This window comes from Nicotiana tabacum, chromosome 11 (assembly GCF_000715075.1).
Source record: "Nicotiana tabacum cultivar K326 chromosome 11, ASM71507v2, whole genome shotgun sequence".
Classification (NCBI taxonomy): Eukaryota; Viridiplantae; Streptophyta; class Magnoliopsida; order Solanales; family Solanaceae; genus Nicotiana; species Nicotiana tabacum.
This window is the reverse complement of record NC_134090.1, coordinates 61804435-61823173: the sequence shown is the minus strand read 5'-3', so window position 1 is coordinate 61823173 and position 18739 is coordinate 61804435. Positions and strand designations below refer to the sequence as shown.

Sequence of the window (18739 nt, the reverse complement as noted above, 5' to 3'; positions counted from 1 at the left end):
TTGACTTTTAGATGAGGTATGTAGTCTTGTATTTCTAGCAAAAAAATTTCCAGAATGTAGGCACCTTGTTCCTCATTCCTTGACTTCTCAATTGGCTCGGATGACCCTATTTTCATATCGTTATCCAAGCACAATGTAGAAAAATGTTTCGAGTGAGGACCAATGCGCTCACACACATGAACTTCAGGACTTTCTGCATCCTCAACATCAATGATACTAGAGTCAATAAAATTTATATCCTCAATGTCCTTGGCTGGCTATAGTCTCACTTCTACAACATTGACATCCTCAAATTATAGTTGGCTAGTTTGTTGATGTTCTACTCTGACCTCCTCAATTAGCACCTCAAATTCACGCTCTTCTTGGCTTGTATCCCTAAAATTGGCTTGTTGAGCATTAAAAGCTCCAACCACTTAACTCACTTGAGCCTTCAAGTTGCGAATAGTTGCCTCTTGCCTTTCTATCTGCAATTATTTCTCATTATTTTGTTCCATAAGGCACTTTAACATATCCTTGATCTCCTTTAGGTCCGTGTCCCCAAATTCTTTGTTCCTATTAACTTCACAAGAAAAGGAAGAACCATCAAAGTAAAGCATTGGGGGAAGATAAGAAATATAAGCACAACCATGAAAGTGACTATTTTTACCACCACACACATCACACACATTCCACAAATAAGATTGAGTTGGTGCACATAACTCGCTCTCAGAAATATTTTGATAATTTTGATATGGGTTGTTTCCTTCACAATATGTATGAGGATCAATAGTAGAATTATCTACACCTAAATTCCCATAATTCCAAGATGTCATGTATCTCAAATCAACAGTTATAATAAAATAAAAATACAAATACAAAAACAAACAAAACAAACCAAAAAAAAAAAAGTTCAAACTCGAAATCTAGCAATATATACAGCTACAACTACACCGTTAGTTCCCCGGCAACGGCGCCAAATTTTGATCACGCCCAACTATGACTTATAAAAGGACTAAGCGGTCGTTACAAATATAATCTGATTTATAAGTCCGGAGTCGAATCCCACAGAGAACTATGGTTTAGCTACAACTTTTCAATATTTCTAAAAAACACAAGTCCAAACAATTTTCTAACTATAAAGATTATAATATTTATTTTTATCTAATCAACTAACACATACTAGAAAGCAGTAAAACTATCAACTAACAAGGATAAGGATTAGAAACAAGATTAAGGAGGTCTAGAGTTATGATTTCCCCTATTGTCGGAATCCTTTCCGCTACGTTTTCTATAAATTTGCCTAAGTTTTCTCTATCGACCATGAGCACTCTGAATGTCGTAACTCTCTCCCGAGTAATTATCACAATTTACTAGACATATTCTCCCGAATTACGCTAGCTGGCATTAAGTACGGCTCACTCAAATCGCACCAAGGTTTCGTTATCCCTAATCCTACATTTAAACCCTCTGTATTGATCCCTCATATACGTTAGGAGTGATGTTGTTCAACAACTACCTAAATATGCACTCTCTCCCGAGTAATACACACTAAACAGGTACAGTCGATTGAGAGCTCTTCAACCAACCACAATATAAACGTAGTTGAACAAATAGAGAAAAACTACGTCAAATCTATATTAACATAACAGGAAAATCATCATTCAAGAGGTTCCATCAAAACCCTAGATAACAAATTAGCTATTCTTAATAGTATGCATAACCACAATACTAGAATTCATAACCAATAGTGAAAATAGGAAGAAGGAAGTGAAAAACTCGTAGAAGAATTCACTGCCTTGCTCCTAGTGTGTCTTTGCCTCCTTAGGTCGAATCTACGATCTCCTTAGCCTCCTTAGGTCTAAATTATGTCAAAAGTCCTCAAAATACCATCTTTCCATGTATATATACCAAGTAGGGTCGGGCCCAAACAATTATACCTTCTCCTACGCAAAAAAAGACACTTTTCCCGGACATGACGTGCGCGGCCGCGGATCAACCGCGGATGGGCCGCGCATATTGACCAGTGTTCTGCCCTATTTGAGCGGTCAATGCGCGGCCGCGTACTTGACACGCACGTTTCACCCTGTTATGTTTGGAATTTGGAAAAACGTAAAACATGAAAGTTGTATCCCTTTGAGTTAGCTTTTGAACCATATATTGTGGAGCCGGAATGGAGTTCTCAGAGAAACGTTATGTACATTTTACTAGACAGTGTGCAATATGCCTACTCGATTCGTCGTTTCGTTGTTGTATTATCCGTTGATCCCCGAACACGATCCTGGCTTAATTTCTTGGGCTTTTACTCAGACTTCAAAGCTTCAAATCACTTGAATTCATTCCATAACATTTACATAGCTCGGAATCACTCCTACAAGGCATAAAACACACACTTAGTGCAAAACATTAGCGATTAAAGCTCAAACTCAATTATAGTGCAGTAAATTGGAATGTAATAATCGATTAAAATACGTAATTATAGCCGTCAATATAATTTAAAAGAAAGCATGTTGAACTTAGTTTCTGCAGTATTATAATTATATATATATATATATATGAATAAATAACTTGTCGATGAAATAATGATGAATACCTATTAGTGTGTCTACGCCGCAGGTATTCACAGTGGTGAGACTATTAAAATTTTGATACCAGAAGATTAAACAAAAAAAATTTGAAAAAGAGCAGATTTGTTCATATATGTAAACATTATTATGTATCAAACTAAAATGAAAAAAATGGAAATTCCTTGTCAAGGGGACAAAACATGTTACCCATTATTTCATCACTGAAATGTTGAGTGACAGCTTGTTCAGATGGTTGTTACCCATTTTATCGTATTGTATTATTATCCCAAAATAATATTTGTTTTGATTGTTTTGTTAAAATTGGTTATATCGTATTATTAAATTTATTGTTTTGAAACAATGAAAAGTCTCTTATATTTTGAAACAACCGATTTGGTGCGGTGGAATTGTTTCATATTTTTCTTTCAATTATGTCCTAACTTATTACTTTTAAAATTATATATTACCCTTTACCTTCTTTTTTTTAACTCCAAATCTCCAACCTTTAACCTACTTTATCTTCATCCTATGTTTTTCCTTCTGCCGCTTACTATTCCCAACTCCAACGTCAAAGGTAGTAAGAATAGGTTTTGTCTTCTTTTTTTCTCCTACTTTGATTTTAACTCCAATTCTAATTACTTTAATCTCCAATTAGCTGTATACTATTGGTTGTTTTCAAGTGTGCAAAGTATTACTTATTTATATTCGTTCTTTTGTTTTGCCAACTGCACGGTCTTCGTTTGTTTCTCTATCATCGTTCATTATTATTTGTTTTCTAATGATAGTTAATTTTTTATTTTAGTAGAAAGGGATTTTCTTGAATTATTTTTATCCATAATTCTTGATAAATTTAATATTTAAAATAACTGAGGATATTTTGGTATACTTATTTTGGTATACGATATAGTCAAACCAAACAGCAAAATGTTATTTAACAACAGTAAACAAGACAATCTATCCAAACATTGTATTCATAAAACGATACAATACAATAAGATACGATATAATACAATATATTATGAAACAATGGATAACAATGATCCAAACAGAGTGTAAACTGTAGTCTGTGATCAGTTCCATCTCATTTGTGGAGAACTAGGAACGGAAAGAATCTTCAATAGGAGCCAGTCTCATAAGCCCGTATTATCAAGGATTTCTTACACATTTTGCAAGGGAATAGCTTTTACCATTCTTGATGACATTTGGATTTGCTTGGTTTTGATCCAAATCCTAATTTAAAAACTCAATGGGAACGGATGAGTTCACAACATACAGCTATTGCAAATAACTAAAATGAGAATATGCAAATCAACTGATTGTAATAATTGGCAAAAACCTACTTGATTTCAGTTAACCTCGCTCTCAAAAATAGCCGAGTTAATCGGATTACCAACCTTTTATACACGCTTAACCATAGTTAAACTCTAAAATCCCAACTTAAGCTAACACCTTACATTACAATCATCCGATATTGTTTCCTCAGATGAGGCGTCGCTATTGATGACAATTAGCTCAACCCTTTTATTCGCCTCTGACATACAATGTTGCTTCCCCTCTCTCATAGGCACTGCTGGTAGATGAGCATGATCAGAACTGCCATTATTCAGCTCAGCTCTTGGTGAAGTGCACAAGTCACTTAATATGTTCCTTGATTCACAATTTGCTTTGTCAGGTTCGGGAAAGGGTAGACCAACCCACGGATGGAAAATCCATGAAGAATCTGGGGGAAATCCAGGAGGCCTCGGTGGGATAGCAACCACTTCTTTAAGCCAGTGAGGCAAATTACCCCCTTCAGATGCTCTGTTCATAATATGAGAACTGAATGAACAGTCAACACCCGAACCTGCAAAGTTTTCGGATTGATTCAACCTAGCTCTTCCGCGATTTCCCCTATGACTGAGCGAGTCTAAGGACCCTACGTTTGTTGTAGCCAGGTGAAGTAGTTTGGACGAAGTATTTTGAACATTTCCAAAATGGAAAGGTATTTGGCTCTGGATGTCCTCTGACTGAAAATATGCATGCCCCAGTGAAAGTCTAACATCATCCGTACCATGGAACAAAAGATCAGCTTTTCGTAACTGTCCCACAGGGGAAATGGATTTTCCATGGAAAAGTTTCGATTGTTCCTGCACCCATTGTTCCGCCAAATCCATTGGTGTCCTCCAGGAAAAGAAGTGCAGCCTTGGATCCCTCAACATTACTTCCCAGTTACCTCTTCCGTGCCTCCTCACACCAATCCAAAGTGAGTCTAGCTCCTCTTCTGACCACATTGTTGGAGACTCAAATATTTCTGCAAATCTCCTCCTATTTCTCTTCTGTGATCTTGCTCTATTAAGAATGTTATCCAGGATCATTTGATGCCGATGAAGCAATGACGCATCAAAAGGAAACTGAGGAACTCCTTGAATAATTTCCCTTGGTTGATTCCACATATCAGCCAGCTGTGACGAGCTTGAGCTTAAAGCTGGACCACCGACCATGGATTCAGTTGGCAGTGACAAACCAAGAAAATCTGAGGATTCCGCTACAGTAGTCCCACTACGCTTCTTGTCTTCTGACGAGCAAACTTTTCCTCCTCCTTTAGAATTCACAGGAGCACTCTCATTTTGCTGCGTGCTTGCTAATGGGAAAAAGTTGTAGGTTCCCTCTTCCCGAAAAAGCTGAAAGCAAACAATTTAATTCATCTCAATCAAACATCAAAGACACTTCATTGGAAGTAGCACAGATTTACTGAAAACTGGTAGAGACTTTTAATGAGGAGCAGTTTCTATACAACTGCACTCTTATATCTACCTGCGGTAAATCATTTATTGAAGCAATGCCCTCGCTACAATCAGCCGTTGCTTTTCCAGGTAAGCAACCAGCTTCAGGTACCTCTGCTTGAATTGGAGATATCTTCTCCTGTTTGTTGTCAAGTAATTCCAAACTTTTATCAGAAGGCACCTTCTGTAAAAACGTAGAAACATTTTCATTCAAGGAGCAAGGAGGGTTCTGCTGAACTTCTTCTGCCGTTGGAATAAGGTGTTCATCAGATGCCTGTTCTGACATACTATTGCAGTCGATTTTGTCATCACTATCTGCACAAGGTAATTTAAAACAAAAGCATACTGAGATACAGATTCATGACCACAAACTCCTACAAAAACATATATCTTACATTCGAGGAGGACAAAACCAAATAAAAATACATACTGTCACAAGGAATGGACAGATCTAAAGCTCGGGAACCTCTGTCACTCGCAGCCTCTAACGGAGACGATATTGGCCCTTCTATTCCGGATAAAGCATCAAAAGAAGGGTCCTGAGTGGTACGAAATGATGAGTCCTTGACAGCATCTGAAGCAAAACTGTTGTCAAAACCAGAGAAACCTATTCCAGAATTTGGAATAGCTTCTTTGTCGATTGGTGAAGCTTCCTTGACTGAGATCGGCTGTTCATTAACATCTATCAATCTGTAAAAGCAAAATCCAGGAAATAAGAATGAACATTTCCAAACAAAAATCTTTCATTAAACCTGTCTCCTCACTTCACCATAAGGCAGGAGTAGAAGATAGTTAAGCTTACATCTTCATCCGCGAAGCTGATCCAGCACAAGAACATTGATAATGGTCACCTCCGCTGGTTGTCTATAACAAAATAAGAGACTTGGTTAACATTGTAAATTACATGATTTTCCAATAGAAATAATCAACAAGTCTGTGTTCATCAGGTCTTAGTAGGACAGCAAAAATGAGCTGAGCAGCAAGCAGGTTCCGAAGGAGTTATCAATGCCTTCACATAGCTTAACATGTCAAAAGGAGAAACAATGTATCCAGTTTGAACAGGACGCAGAAAGTTTATTGTCATGCAAAGTGAAATTGTCTCTCAAAATACAGAACCTGTAGGCCAGATATTTGCAGGTGCAAAAAAGCAATTATGCCTACATAATCCTTCTGAAACTAATTTTACTTGAGCCTTGTCTGGACATAGAAACAGAATGTTTTGTTTTTGCACATAGTGGTTTTGTTTTCTTGTCCAAATATTCTTTGCTTTTATGGTTCTGAAAATAGAAATAAACACAAAAAATTCTCGAAATTATCCAAAAGTCGTCTCCCAAAACCAAATCCAAACATTCATAGAAAGAAAACAAAAACAAATTAGACAATAAATAAAACAATATTAGCTTCAAATCTAAGCGCCCTCATATAAAATAAAATCCAGACACCAATTTAATACTCCATACTGCAAAAGTCAGCAGAGACTAGATAAAAGTTTTAGCTTTAATCCGCATGATCGTGGTTAAACGTATGACTTCATCAACTAAAGAGCTACTCATACAAGAAATATAGAATATAAAGTTTGTAATATTCGAAGGAAAGGGGAGTAGAAATATTTGTGTCATGTACTCATGTATTCAAAGTAAGAGTCTTGAGAAATACTATGACTATCCTACAAATGAATAATATATTCATAAGTTTTTATCTGCCATTTTTGCTCTTTTAATTTAGGAATTCAAATCACTATAAAGTTGATCAGGAAAAATATGAATCATCAGCATTGATCTCCAAAAACTGGTAAAATAGGTTTCAGATGGTTTCTGAATTACTCTCAATAAGGTTAATATGGCTCCCTCTCAAATATAATTTAAAAGTCAACTGACAAAAGTTTCCTTCATTCCTAACAATAAGTATCTTGTCCTGGGATAAGGATTAACCTTCGGATGCTTAAAATCTGCTGAACGATCCATAGAGCAGCTCTTAGCAACTGATTCTTCAGAGCCATGAGGAGCAACAGGACACGCAGTATTAACTGATAAACAAGCAACATCTTCAACTTTAAGCTCGAACTTCGCATCTGCTTGACCTGCATCCTTGTCCCGCTTGGCTCTCCGCTGGAAAGTAATCAGAGCGGAGGCCAACTTGCTTTTTCTTACTGCATTTACAGAGAGGCTCTGAGATATGTCTCTTACTGTGTCAGCTTCTTCCAGACTCAGTTTTCCCAAATCAGAGGTATCACAGTACTGAAAATTGCATCTCTTCTCGACACCAGAATTTGGAGTGACCAAATCCTGTTCTTTAGAAGTATTCAATCCTGTCAACGGGGAAAGTGAAAACTTCTGGGTGCATTTACTATCACATCCACAACCTGACGTAATGCAAGAACATAATCTCTTTTCTGAACTCCTCGGTTCTCCTTCAGAGATAGGCCCTCTGGAATCCTTTGAAGAGTGAGCTTCTTCAGAATTATCCTGCGAAGATAACAGCAATGAAGCAACTTAGGAAGTTAACAACTAAGACACCTTTAACATCCGGAATCATAATCATGTAGACGCAAGAAGAAAATTCTTTCAATAGAAACCACAATGCCACCAAAAGCCACATTAAAGCTCAAAATCCATCCCTCGTGCTCAGTTCGACTGACTAACAGTATTTATTGGATCTTTCGTGATCTTGATGAAGGTCCTAACAACGAGACAGTGTTTATTCACCAATAGTGCTGAGCAGGAAATTGTCAGAGATGTGACATATAAACTAGCATATCTGCTGTTGAGAAAAGCTACGAGTTACCAGATGGACAGGCAGCCAGGTGATTATAATTGGAGCAGAGAGGTTTAGATGCCCAGAAGTCTTGTTCCAGCCATCACTCAGTTGGAATAGAAGCTACTGGAATCTGTGATACAACTCACAATTCCATCATGAAGTGTGATGTTGATATCAGAAAGGATCCTTATGGAAAAATTGTTCTCAGTGGTGGATCCAAGTTGTTTCCTGGTATTGCTGATCGTACAAGCAAAGAAATAACTGCCCTTGCTCCGCAGCATGAAGATCAAGGTGGTGACACCTCATGAAAGGAAGTATAGTGTCTGGATTAGAGGATCAACCTTAGCTTCTCACAACATCTTCCAACCAATGGAAGATGATGTCCCTTCCATTGTTCATTAGATATGCTTTTAAGTAAAGGGTGCTTTTGCAAGCTGGAAGATACAGATATTGAGGAAAATGTTAGGAACGCATGGAGAAGGATCTCTGCTTGTGTAAATTGCTGGACATAGTAAGAAATTGGATGCCATGAAGAAAATCTGGTATCACACTTTACAACCCTATACTTTTTTTGTGAGTATCCGGACCAGCATATGCGTACCTCGACTATTCCATCGAGTACTTGCTACCTCCCAACAGCACACTTATCAGGTAACTCTGGCACCAGGAATTAGACAGAAGGGAAGAATCAACTACTCCTCTGTCCCAATTTGTGTGGCAGACTTTCCTTTCTAGTCTGTACCAAAAAGAACATCATCTTTTCATATTTAGAAATAATTTAACTTTATACTTTCTCATGTTAATCTTGATGGGATGAATTATAACCACATAAATGTTTATAGCTTATTTTATTCACAAATTTTTCTTTCTTAGACTCCGTACCTACTCAAACATTGTCACATAAAATGGGACGGAGGGATTTTACCTTAGCTAGGATTTGAACCTCTAATGGCTATCCTCCTAGTTCATTGACCACTAGGCCACCCTTGGGTTCTCCCTACACTACCTTTTTCTACTTACTGAATCTCAAGGCTAATAGAGAGAAAATGACCCAAATCATGTTTGAAACTTTCAATCTACCTACCTTGCACGTTATTCAGCCAGTGCTGTCTCTTTATGCCAGCAGTGATACATCAGGTATTGTTCTTCATTCGAGTGATGGTATGAAACACACAGCACCAATTACAAGAAAGGGTAGCTCAAGTGGAAATCCCCCTTTGGAGGTTCGAGTCACCATGTTACTATGTCAAAATATACATACATACATACATATATAGAGAGAGAGAGTGTGTGTGTGCCAATTTATGAAGGTTATGCCCTTTCCATGCAATCTACTGAATCTTGTTGATCGTGATCTTCCTGATTATTTGATCATCCTGACGAAGAGAGGGTATCCATTCAGTACTAGTGTTGCGCAGGAAATTGTATGCAATGTGAAAGAGAAGCTAGCATATGTTGCTCTTGAATTTGAGCAAGAGTCGGAGGCTATAAAGAGTAGCTCTGCGTTGAGAAAAGCTACGAGCTACCAGATGCTCAGGTGATCAAAATTGAAGCAGGAAGTCTTGTTCCAGCCATCACTCAATGGAATAGAAGTTGCTGAAATCCGTGAAACAACTTACAATTCCATCACGGAGTGTCATGTCATCAGAAGGAATTTTTTGGCAACATTGCTTGCTTGGAAAGAATCCAGTCCTAATTATTAACTATTTTATGCTTGGAAATGTGCATAGGGATTCATGGTGCTCATCAAACTTGAAGAGCTTTAAAGGGATTATGGTGGTCCAGTTATGCTACAACTGGGCAGCAGGGAAGGGAAAGAAAGAAGAACGAACAGATGAAGTTGATGCAGCAGGATTGGCAGAGGTACAAGTGAGAGTAAAGGAAGGAGGTCTGAGGAGGAGCAATTCAAAAACTGAAGGAATTTCCTCCAGCCAGGCTGACATGAGAAGAAAGAGCTAAATGACTAATCAACATGGATCTCACACTATCCACAAAGGCCCAGGAAAAAATTTATGAATCCTATCAACAAGCTTTTGTTTATGAATTGTTCTCCCTTTAGATTAACAAGGCTGTCTCCTGTCCACAGATCTGTTCATGATGGAACAAAGAATTCTCACAAGAGCTTTGCAAGTTAAATACTAGAAGTTCAAGAAATAAAGGGGATGACTGGATCTTCAGAACTAATTAGATAATAGGACAAAAGAGGGAGAAGATTGTATTCACCCTATTCAAAAAAGTTCAAGTAACATAAGTTTATGACGCCCTGTATGATGCTAGTAGCATATTTCATTGGATACAAACTCAACAAGTGATTGCTTATTACGCACAATAGAGATCAATTTGCACGCTCCTCAACTATTCATCAGCAACTTGTCCAACCCACAAGCATAAGATTGCCAAAGAAATCCTGCTCACCAATATTGGAGCAAATCAGCCCACACAAGTATTTTAGCCAGGATATGAACCTGGGACCAGCAACTTGTCACTCCCATACTTCAACCACTACTCCATCCCCTTTGGGACCATGTATAAGATAGCAATAACCTTTAGAACTATGAAAAACTGTCTTTTTGACAAAAATTAAAAATCAAATTTTATTTATAAATATTCTGCAAGAGTCTATGCTGTCACACTTTTCAGACTAACTTCTAAGCTTACACCTTGTCATATAGAGTTCTTTTTTAACTTTTGTTTCAGTGGGTTTGAGTTAAGCTTGTACCCACCCCTACCATGTCTATCACGTGGTATATTTTAGTATGTTAAAAAAGAACTCTATATGACAACCATGTCTACCATGTCTATCACGTGGTATATTTTAGTATTTTAGCAGATATATTTTAGTATGAAATCTTGAATTTACCCTCATATACTCCTCATCCTAGTTGTCACTAGTAATAACAAGTAAAAGGTTTCCATAAAGCAGAAAGGTGAGAGGGAGAGAGAGAGAAATTGGATGGTGTAGATTTTGAGAAGAAGAAAACGCTTTTTCTATTTATGTATAATTCTTATATCCCTAAGCAAATGTATTTATACACTAGGCCCTATGACTATTTTAGGAAGGGAAATAAATTACAATCAATCCGAATAAAATCAAATCTCAATCAAAATCAAATCTTTCTCAATCATAATTAAATCTTTCCTAATAATTAAGCTAATCAACACTCCCACTCAAGTTGGTGCAAAGATGCCACACATGCCCAACTTGCAAACCAGTATATGAAAAGTCAGTTTGTTGAGACCCTTATAAACACATCAGCTAGTTGCTTTTCTGATGACACATGAAACAAGCTCAAGACACCACCCATAACTTTTTCTTTGATGAAGTGTCGATCAATTTCGACATGCTTTGTTCGGTCATGCTAGACCGGATTATGAGCTATATTGATGGCAGCCTCGTTGTCACAATATAAGGAAAGTTTCCGCTTTTCAGACAGTCTCAATTCCTCAAGTAATTTTTAGTAACCAAAGAAGTTCATAGACACCCTGGGCCAGAGCTCTATATTATGCTTCCGCACTTGATCTAGCAACTACACTTTGTTTCTTGCTTTTCCAAGTACCAAATTCCCTCCTACGAATGTATAGTAACCGGATGTAGATTTTTATCATTTAAAGATACCCAATCCGCATTTGTATAGGCTTTTACCTGAAGGTGACCACGTTTGGAGAAAAGCAGACCTTTGCCTGGAGCAGACTTCAGATACCGCAGAAGGTGAAAGACAACTTGCATATGAGGATCTCGGTGATCATGCATGAACTGGCTCACCAAGCTGTCTGAATAGGCTATGTCAGGTCTTGTATGAGAGAGATAAATGAGTCTTCCAGCTAACCTCTGATATCTCTCCTTATCAACTGGCTCTCCAACTCATGTTTGTAACTTGTGATTACTTTCAATGGGCGATTCTGCTGGTTTGCAACCTATAATACCAATTTCTTTTAAGAGATCCAAATATGCTTCCTTTGAGAAATAAAGATTCCTCTTTTTGATCTAGCAACCTCAATTCCCTAGAAGTACTGCAATTTTCCTAGATACTTGATCTCAAATTCATGTGCCAACAACTTCTTCAATCGGGCCATCTCCTCTTTGTCATCTCCTGTCATTACTATGCCATCAACATATACTATAAGAAGAGTGAGTTTACCCATTTGATGTCTTATGAAGAGGGTGTGATCAACATTGCTTTGTTGGTAACCGAAGGAGATGATTGATTTGTTGAATTTTTCAAACCAAGCTCTGGGGATTGCTTCAGTACGTACAAGGCCTTCCTCGATCTGTATACCTTTCCTTGACTTTGTGCAGTATCAAATCCAGGAGGAATTTCCATACACACATCTTCTTCTAAGTCCCCATGAAGAAATGCATTATTCACATCAAACTATTGCAAGTCCTAATCAAAATTAGTTGCACAAGACAAAAGACAAAATAGTAGTGTTCATCTTAGCAATAGGGGCAAATGTCTCTTGATAATCCACTCCATAAGTCTGAGTAAATCCCTTAGCCACCAATCTTACTTTGAATCTTTCAATCGACCCATCAACTTTGTGCTTCACAGTGAAGACCTATTTGCAGCCAACCAACTTCTTGTCGGGTGGTGAGGTGACAAGTCTCATTTCTTCATTTTGACAAGGCCTTCATTTCTTCAATCATAGCTTACTTCTATTTAGGATCTGCAAAAGCTTCCCTACAATTCTGGGGAATAGACAAGGCAAAGGCTCTATAGAAGGGAGACAAATAATTATAGGAGACAAAATTAGATAAATAGTGTTTGGTGGTAGAAGATGTGACTCCTTTTTCTGTGAGCAATAAGCATATCTAACTCATTAGGAAATGTAGATTACTTACAAGTAGAAGAAGGTTCAGCTTCGGTAGATTGCATGATGGCTTCTTCTGCTTTATTTCTCCTTGAGTGAGTTTTCAAATCAGGCCTATCCAAACGCCCAATAGTCTCCGCCTGAATTCTTTCTCCAATTTCACTTTCCCTCGTGGCAATGTCATTAAGAGGTTCAGTAATGGAACTAGGTAGAATCACCTCCTCCTCCTTATTGCTCTCCCCCTGAAGAGGTGATGAGATAATACTGAAATAGGGCTCAGATTCTCGAAAAGTAACATCCATGCTTACAAAAGATCTCCTAGAAGGAGTATGATAACATTTGTAACCTTCCTGTGTGGAAGAATACCCAATGAAGACTTGACCAGAGTTTTGAATTTCATCTAATATATAAAGTAATCACGCAATCTATTATTGTCAATCCTATTCCCTGTTTGAAGATCCTAGAAAATACAAGGATCGGGAAAGCACTCGATTTTACAATTCAGAGCTTTGGTGATGGCACTAACAGATAAAAGATTGACGAGGAACTCAAGGACATGGAGTACGAATGATAGTTTAATATTAGGAGTATAAACGACAGAACCTGTTCTAGAGATAAGTGTTAAAGAACCATTGGCTATTTTGACATTATCCCCTTTCAGACACGAATAATCGTTTTGAATGCCTTTAGAAGAGCCTGTTATGTGTCTATTTGCACCAGAATCAACAATCCAAAAATTAAGGTGAGCAACAAAGGCGGTACCAGATTGCACATAATTGAATGTGGCAACATTAGCGGAGTCAAGTTTGACTAGGAGGCGATAGAGAAGCTGAATTTCATCCGAAGTCAAGATTTCTCCAGAAATCGTCTCCTTGAATGTCTCCATATTTTCCACCCAATCAAAAGAAAATCTGAAGAAAATTGCTCAAAAATAATCTGTCTCGCCAAAAACCAAATTTGTCTCAACGGAACCTTAACTCCGGTGAACGGAAAAATCAAAACTTGTAGGGATAGGCTAGGAATGTTCCAGCGACCCTAATAGAAAGGAAATTCCAAAACAACTGACCAGGAGGAGTTTGTGTTGCGGACAACCATCACGAGAGAAAACTCGACCTCTTTGATAAAAACGGAACCCTAGTGTTGCAAGGGAGATAACTCACCTCAAAAAGGCAGCAATGTTTCTGATACCATGTAGATTTTGAGAAGAAGAAAAGGCTTCTTGTATTTCTGTATATTTCTTACATCCCTAAGCAAATGTATTTATACACTAGGTACTATTGACTATTTTAGGAAGGGAAATAAATTATAATCAATCAGAATAAAGTCAAATCTTAATCCGAATCAAATCTTTCCCAATCAGAATCAAATATTTTCCTAATAATTAAGCCAATCAACAGATGGCTATTTGAGCTGTCAAATAAGCTACCCCCTCCGTTCCATTTTATGTGAACCTGTTTGATTGGGCACGGAGTTTAAGAAAAATGAAGTTTTTTAGCTAGCCTTTGGCCATAGATTCCCAAATTTGTTTTGAAAATTTTGATTTGGGTGAAGTTTGGTTTAAAGATGAAAATGTGTTTGGAATAAGTTTTCAAATCATATTTTACTCTTTTTTTTTGGAAAAACACGAAACATGACTTGTACCCACAAGTTCTAAAAACAGTACCTTTATCAATAACATTCAGTATATTATCGCAAATCATAGTCCTGTGGTATACAATTATCATTTTTATAATGAACTACATAATACGCTATCAGGTGAGCGAGAAGACGAACCAACATTGTTACAAAATAATAAATTGTGGGCTCTTTTATAAAATACAAAAGTTTGGGGCAATTTTTAAAAAATGTAATCGTGATTTGGGATTTGAGTATTGGATTTTGGGAATTTGCCAAAATGTAGATAAAATCTATGGCCAAACATGTATTTGCCCAAAAAAAAACCAAATATATTTTGGCAAAATCTATGGCTAAACGGGTCCTTAGAATTTGTGGTCCTAAACAAGTCAAAAAGAGGTCCAGAGTATTTGTGTGGTTATAAATGCTTCTCATTAAGGATAGAGTTGGAAGTTTAAGCTAAATTGTTTCCAAATTTAGAAAGGGGTCATTCTTTTTGGAACGGACCAAAAAGGAAATAGGTTCACATAAACTGTAACAAAGGAAGTATCACATTTGACAGGTCAAAAACAAGGACATTGTAGAATGGCAGCTAAGAATCATATAGTTTACAGTTTGTAAAATGTACTTCTGAAAGCAAGAGACACAAGTGTTAACTCATGCACCACACTACACATCTGTGTTTATTGATTACCAAGAATCACTAGTAAGTCAGAAACTAGGAGAGGGACCAAATGTAGATTAAGTTTTGATTCAGAATCGTTGCCACGGTTTCATTTATAAATGTGACAACATAACTTAGAACATGAGTATCCAAAGAAAATCAAGCCGCAACAAAGACCTCATACAACAACTACTACAGCTACACCTCAATCACAAGCACAACAAAGGGGGCTAGGCCCAAATGGAAAGTACTGTATACCAAATATATCACCTCAAAGTCTTTGTTTTCATCCTTAATGCTATGGTTCTCATACTTCTCCTCTTTCTTCAGCAAAGGGGCTAGGCCGTTTGATTTTTGACATCCAGAAGGTGTATTAGGAATCCCATTTTCCCGATAAAGATCCACTGAACTTGGTTGCCTCTTTCGCTTGTAAGTCAAGAACACTTTTTTCCGAATCATTAAGCTTTGTAAAGGTTATACAGAAAGGTACGAAAATTTCAGCAACAAACTTAAAACAACACGAATTGCAAAGTCGTTGACTGGAAGCTAAAGCCACACGACATATATGCTGCAAAACCAAAAAAAAGAAACTACATCAAAATGACATCACACGTGCTCAACATTGTTCGAAACACTTTGCACCTCATAGCATGGACGCATTATTGAATTTTAACTATGTCCTCTCCTTACAATTTAGGCAAACAACAAGCGAGAAAAAGTATAAGCAACGTTTAAGATGTGTTTGGTGTGATTTCTAGAAAATGTTTTAGAAGAAACTTTGTCTCACTATGCAACACTCTAAATTTAGAAATTATTTCAAATGGACTACCGGAAAAAAACATAAATTAAGAAAGATGTTTTATTTTTCAAGGAAAATATTTTTTGGTGTTTCGTTGCTAGAAAATGAATTAATTTCCAGATTCATACTAAATACAGCTTACTTTTCTTTTCTTTTTTTTTTGGTTTCCCACCCGGTGTCCGGTACCCGCATTGGAGCCCGACTATATCCGGATTCGCGCCACGTAGGCCCATTCAACCTACAAAGCATGCAATTAACCATATATTCTGGGCTAATATATGCAACATTATCTTTTCCAATTCAACACAATGGCTATAGGCCTGAATAACCAGGAGCAAAATAGAACATATCAAGCAACAACATTCATTATACTCAGCAGAATCCGACCATTTTTTAAACAAGCTTATCTGTTACGAATAGCATATATTATCTCCTTCACCAAAACCTTTAAATATCACACACACACAAACACACACACAAAAGAAAAAAAAGCATGAAAGGCAAAATCAGCTTAGACCCAACATACCAACAGAAAAGACCAATAAATTTCAAAAACCCAACATGCAAGTAGTCCCAGATTCTTCTCAAAAGAATGAATTAAACAAAAAAAAAAGGAGTTAGGTACTTCCAACCAAGGGAGCAGACACTTGAAAAGATAAACTTATGAATCAAAAATGGAACAAAAATGGGGGGGGGGGGGTTCAAAGGATAATGAGTACTCTACATACACAGAGAGCATTCCTTCAAATAGAAGAGAAAAGAAAAAGTTGAAGAAAGAAATATGGGGAGAAAGAAGTTAGGAGTACCGGAAACGGAGATAATCGACGGCGACTAACTTTCCGACAAAATATAGCTCGGTTTGACAGTGGCGCCAGTGAGTGTTAGCTTGTACTAAGCTGTGTTTCTCTAGAGTAGTGTGCGAAGATTAAAGGGAAGGAGAAAGAGTGTATGTATGTAATGTATGTGTACTCTCTTTTTGGACTCTTTCACTAGTCAGCTTTTTGTTGCACACTTATCTTATTCTTCAAAATCTTCACTAAATTTATTCTTCAATTAAATATTCCATAAGACAAATTTTGGTATTGTATCTTTTTCGAATGATGGCGTAATATTTTTGTTTCTATTAGAGAATTTAAATTTGAGATCTCGTAATTTTTTTATTTTATTAATCATTATATTATACCCTTAGAAGCTAACATAGAGTATCTTTTATATACGTAATTATCACTAATAATAATTATATATATTTATCTCAATTTTGTGTAATGGTATTCAAATTTCAAGAGCCAAACGAATTAATTTTGGTCATGAATTCAGACAAAGCATCTTTAAGTTTTTTTAAATAAAGTTTACATATTTGAAAATGATGTAAAAAAGGTATTATTAGTCATAATAATTAGCAATTTAAAATATTTAAAAGATAAATGGAAAAATTACGGTAAAAAAATGATTAAATTTCAAAATAGGAATATTGTCGCATAAATCGAGACAAATGGAGTAATATATATTTCCGTATATACTAGTTTCTTGGCACGTGCGTTGCACGTGTGCATCGAGTTCATTAATGCACGTTATCGCAAACTAACATTAAAATTATGAAAATAAAGTTTTAAGCAAGTATAAGTATACATGAAAGAATATAATATAAATTTCAGTGAATGATCATTGAGGATCATCTTCAATTGGTTTATTCATCCGAACCTACAAAGATAAACAATCAAAGTGTCATTACATACATGTGATTTGAATATTTATTTATGAATTTGAGGTTAATAACTTATAACTAAGTGTATCTCACCTAATACTTTCTTGTAGACGATACTCCTCGTGTATGTTCCTTCCATCTGTTTTGGTTGTTCTGTCATAACCAGCACTCTTGTTGTTGACATTGATATTCCTCTTGAAAGTACAACGTAAAGTTGTCCATGTGAGAAAATATGTTGTGGTAGATACAATCCAACATTGGGTATTGTTTGTCCTTGTGCTTTATTTATTGTCATGGCAAAACATAAACGTACAGGGAATTGTTTCCGCACGAATTTGAAAGGATATCCTTCATTTTTAGGTGGACTAAGTTGGATTCTTGGAATAAAAACATGTTTCTTAGCAGATTGACCCGTTGTAATTTCGGCATGTATAACATTATTGTCAAACCCTCTACAGATCATCCTTGTACCATTGCATAAGCCATTTGAAGGGTCCAAATTTCTAAGTAGCATAATGGGTGTATTTTCTTTCAAAACTAACCTATTTATGTAAATATAGATATGTTTAAATTTTTGTGTTTTTGTAAATTAAAAAGTACACACACATATATATACAAAGAGAGAGAGAGTGAGTGAAAGAAATAGTTTAAAAGAAACTGTAGTGACATATTAGGTTTGACGATGTACCTATGTGGAGGAAGACCATTTGGTGTTAAAGTGTTGAGGTATTCTTCTTGATAGTAGTTGTTGGTATCATCTTCTGCAGAGTCAAAACTAATAAATATCTTGCTTTCACTGGAAACTTGGCTATCAACATTTCATTTAGTTGATCTACAAATTCATTTCTACTTGCTAAGATAGCTCTTTCTGGTATGAACTATGCAGACTTGGAATTTTGATGTAGTGATGGAAATATTTCTCTTATCAAGCATTCATCTGGTCTTTCAACACTATTGTGTTTGACAACTATTTGTTCTGGAAGGCGTAATAAGTTATCCTTTACTGTTTGCTCGTCCCCATTACCAACACGTAGTAAGAAACCACTGAAATTTGGATCTGCTCTTGCTCTCATATTAGTTATAAAA

The 18739-nt window shown here is 36.5% G+C and overlaps 1 protein-coding gene across 3 annotated transcripts; it reads right to left on the bottom strand.

The window, feature by feature from the left end:
* Nucleotides 1–3802: 3802 nt before the first annotated feature.
* LOC107768195 (uncharacterized) lies at nucleotides 3803–16937 on the bottom strand. Of its 3 annotated transcripts, XM_075225113.1 has the most exons (8): nucleotides 16755–16879; nucleotides 16091–16186; nucleotides 15420–15717; nucleotides 7237–7770; nucleotides 6108–6169; nucleotides 5736–5995; nucleotides 5337–5620; nucleotides 3803–5203 (listed from the first exon to the last, which is right to left on the bottom strand). In XM_075225113.1, exons 3-8 carry the CDS (start codon nucleotides 15606–15608, stop codon nucleotides 3986–3988), a joined length of 2547 nt encoding a protein of 848 aa, XP_075081214.1. In that variant the 5' UTR covers nucleotides 15609–15717; nucleotides 16091–16186; nucleotides 16755–16879; the 3' UTR covers nucleotides 3803–3985. The 3 variants fall into 3 exon arrangements, with proteins under 3 accessions (XP_075081214.1, XP_016442784.1, XP_075081215.1); XM_016587298.2 differs by lacking the exon at nucleotides 16091–16186 and having other exon boundaries at nucleotides 16755–16937; XM_075225114.1 differs by lacking the exon at nucleotides 16091–16186 and having other exon boundaries at nucleotides 15420–15612; nucleotides 16755–16892.
* Nucleotides 16938–18739: the final 1802 nt, after the last annotated feature.

Bases quoted from the DNA above. Each gene is read 5' to 3' on its own strand.
- LOC107768195 (XM_016587298.2), bottom strand. From the start codon at position 15,608: ATGATTCGGAAAAAAGTGTTCTTGACTTACAAGCGAAAGAGGCAACCA. The intron at 6,170-7,236 runs GTTAATCCTTAT...ATTTTGTTATAG, and splicing joins CAGATTTTAAGCATCCGAAG to ACAACCAGCGGAGGTGACCA. The intron at 5,204-5,336 runs GTAGATATAAGA...GTTTGCTTTCAG, and splicing joins CAATAAATGATTTACCGCAG to CTTTTTCGGGAAGAGGGAAC.